The 674-nt window shown below is 37.4% G+C and overlaps 1 protein-coding gene across 2 annotated transcripts in view; it reads left to right on the top strand.

Moving 5' to 3' along the window:
- Nucleotides 1–674, top strand: part of LOC107667013 (geranylgeranyl pyrophosphate synthase) — a 37,793-nt gene that overhangs the window by 16,490 nt on the left and 20,629 nt on the right. For both annotated transcript variants that reach the window (XM_016458598.1, XM_016458591.1), the window contains exon 3: nt 312–382. In XM_016458598.1, the coding sequence (XP_016314084.1) occupies nt 312–382 (71 nt within the window). The remainder of the gene's footprint in view (nt 1–311; nt 383–674) is intronic.

Raw genomic sequence — 674 nt, 5'->3', positions numbered from 1 at the left:
GTGGAGGTCAATGTGGATATTGTGGATGAGTTCTTCTGTGTCATCACGTTCTATTAGTTCTACAGCTTCAGTTTCGGAACTTTCACGCTTAGTAACACATACAGCTGTTCCCTCACCACAGTGCAACAGTGAAAAGGGACCCGTTTCAAACAGTGTTGTGTTCTGAACGTTGTTTAAGCTACATACACCGGTATTGCGGTATTTTAAAAATTCATATCATAACAAAAATAAAAACCGGTATCCGGTATGAACCGGTATACCGCCCAGCACTAATTTCTTGTCATCTCTCCCGCTTTTCTCTGTTTTGATAGGAAAACAAGTCCGAACAAAACTCTCGCAAGCGTTCAACCACTGGCTCAACGTCCCAGAGGACAAACTTCAGGTAAAGCTTCATTTGTGTTTATCAGGAAGCGTTTCAGTGTTTAAATATATTGTGAAAGATGTTTTGAATTTGGCTTTAGTTCAAATGAAATATTCTCTATTGTAATGTGATTATTTAGCAGTTCATGCTGCTTTTGAGGTGAATCCCACTAAAAAACTCTTCACCCCATTTCACCGTTCTTATTAGTTATTGAAAGCTAGTTTACATTTGTATTTATGCATTTAGCAGACGCCTTTATCAAACACTGACTCATTTAAAATGATTTTTATCCAAAGCAACGATTTAGATTTTT

The sequence above is a fragment of the Sinocyclocheilus anshuiensis genome, unplaced genomic scaffold (genome assembly GCF_001515605.1).
Source record: "Sinocyclocheilus anshuiensis isolate Anshui unplaced genomic scaffold, SAMN03320099.WGS_v1.1 scaffold665, whole genome shotgun sequence".
NCBI classification, from domain to species: Eukaryota; Metazoa; Chordata; class Actinopteri; order Cypriniformes; family Cyprinidae; genus Sinocyclocheilus; species Sinocyclocheilus anshuiensis.
This window is presented reverse-complemented; position numbering and strand designations above follow the sequence as displayed.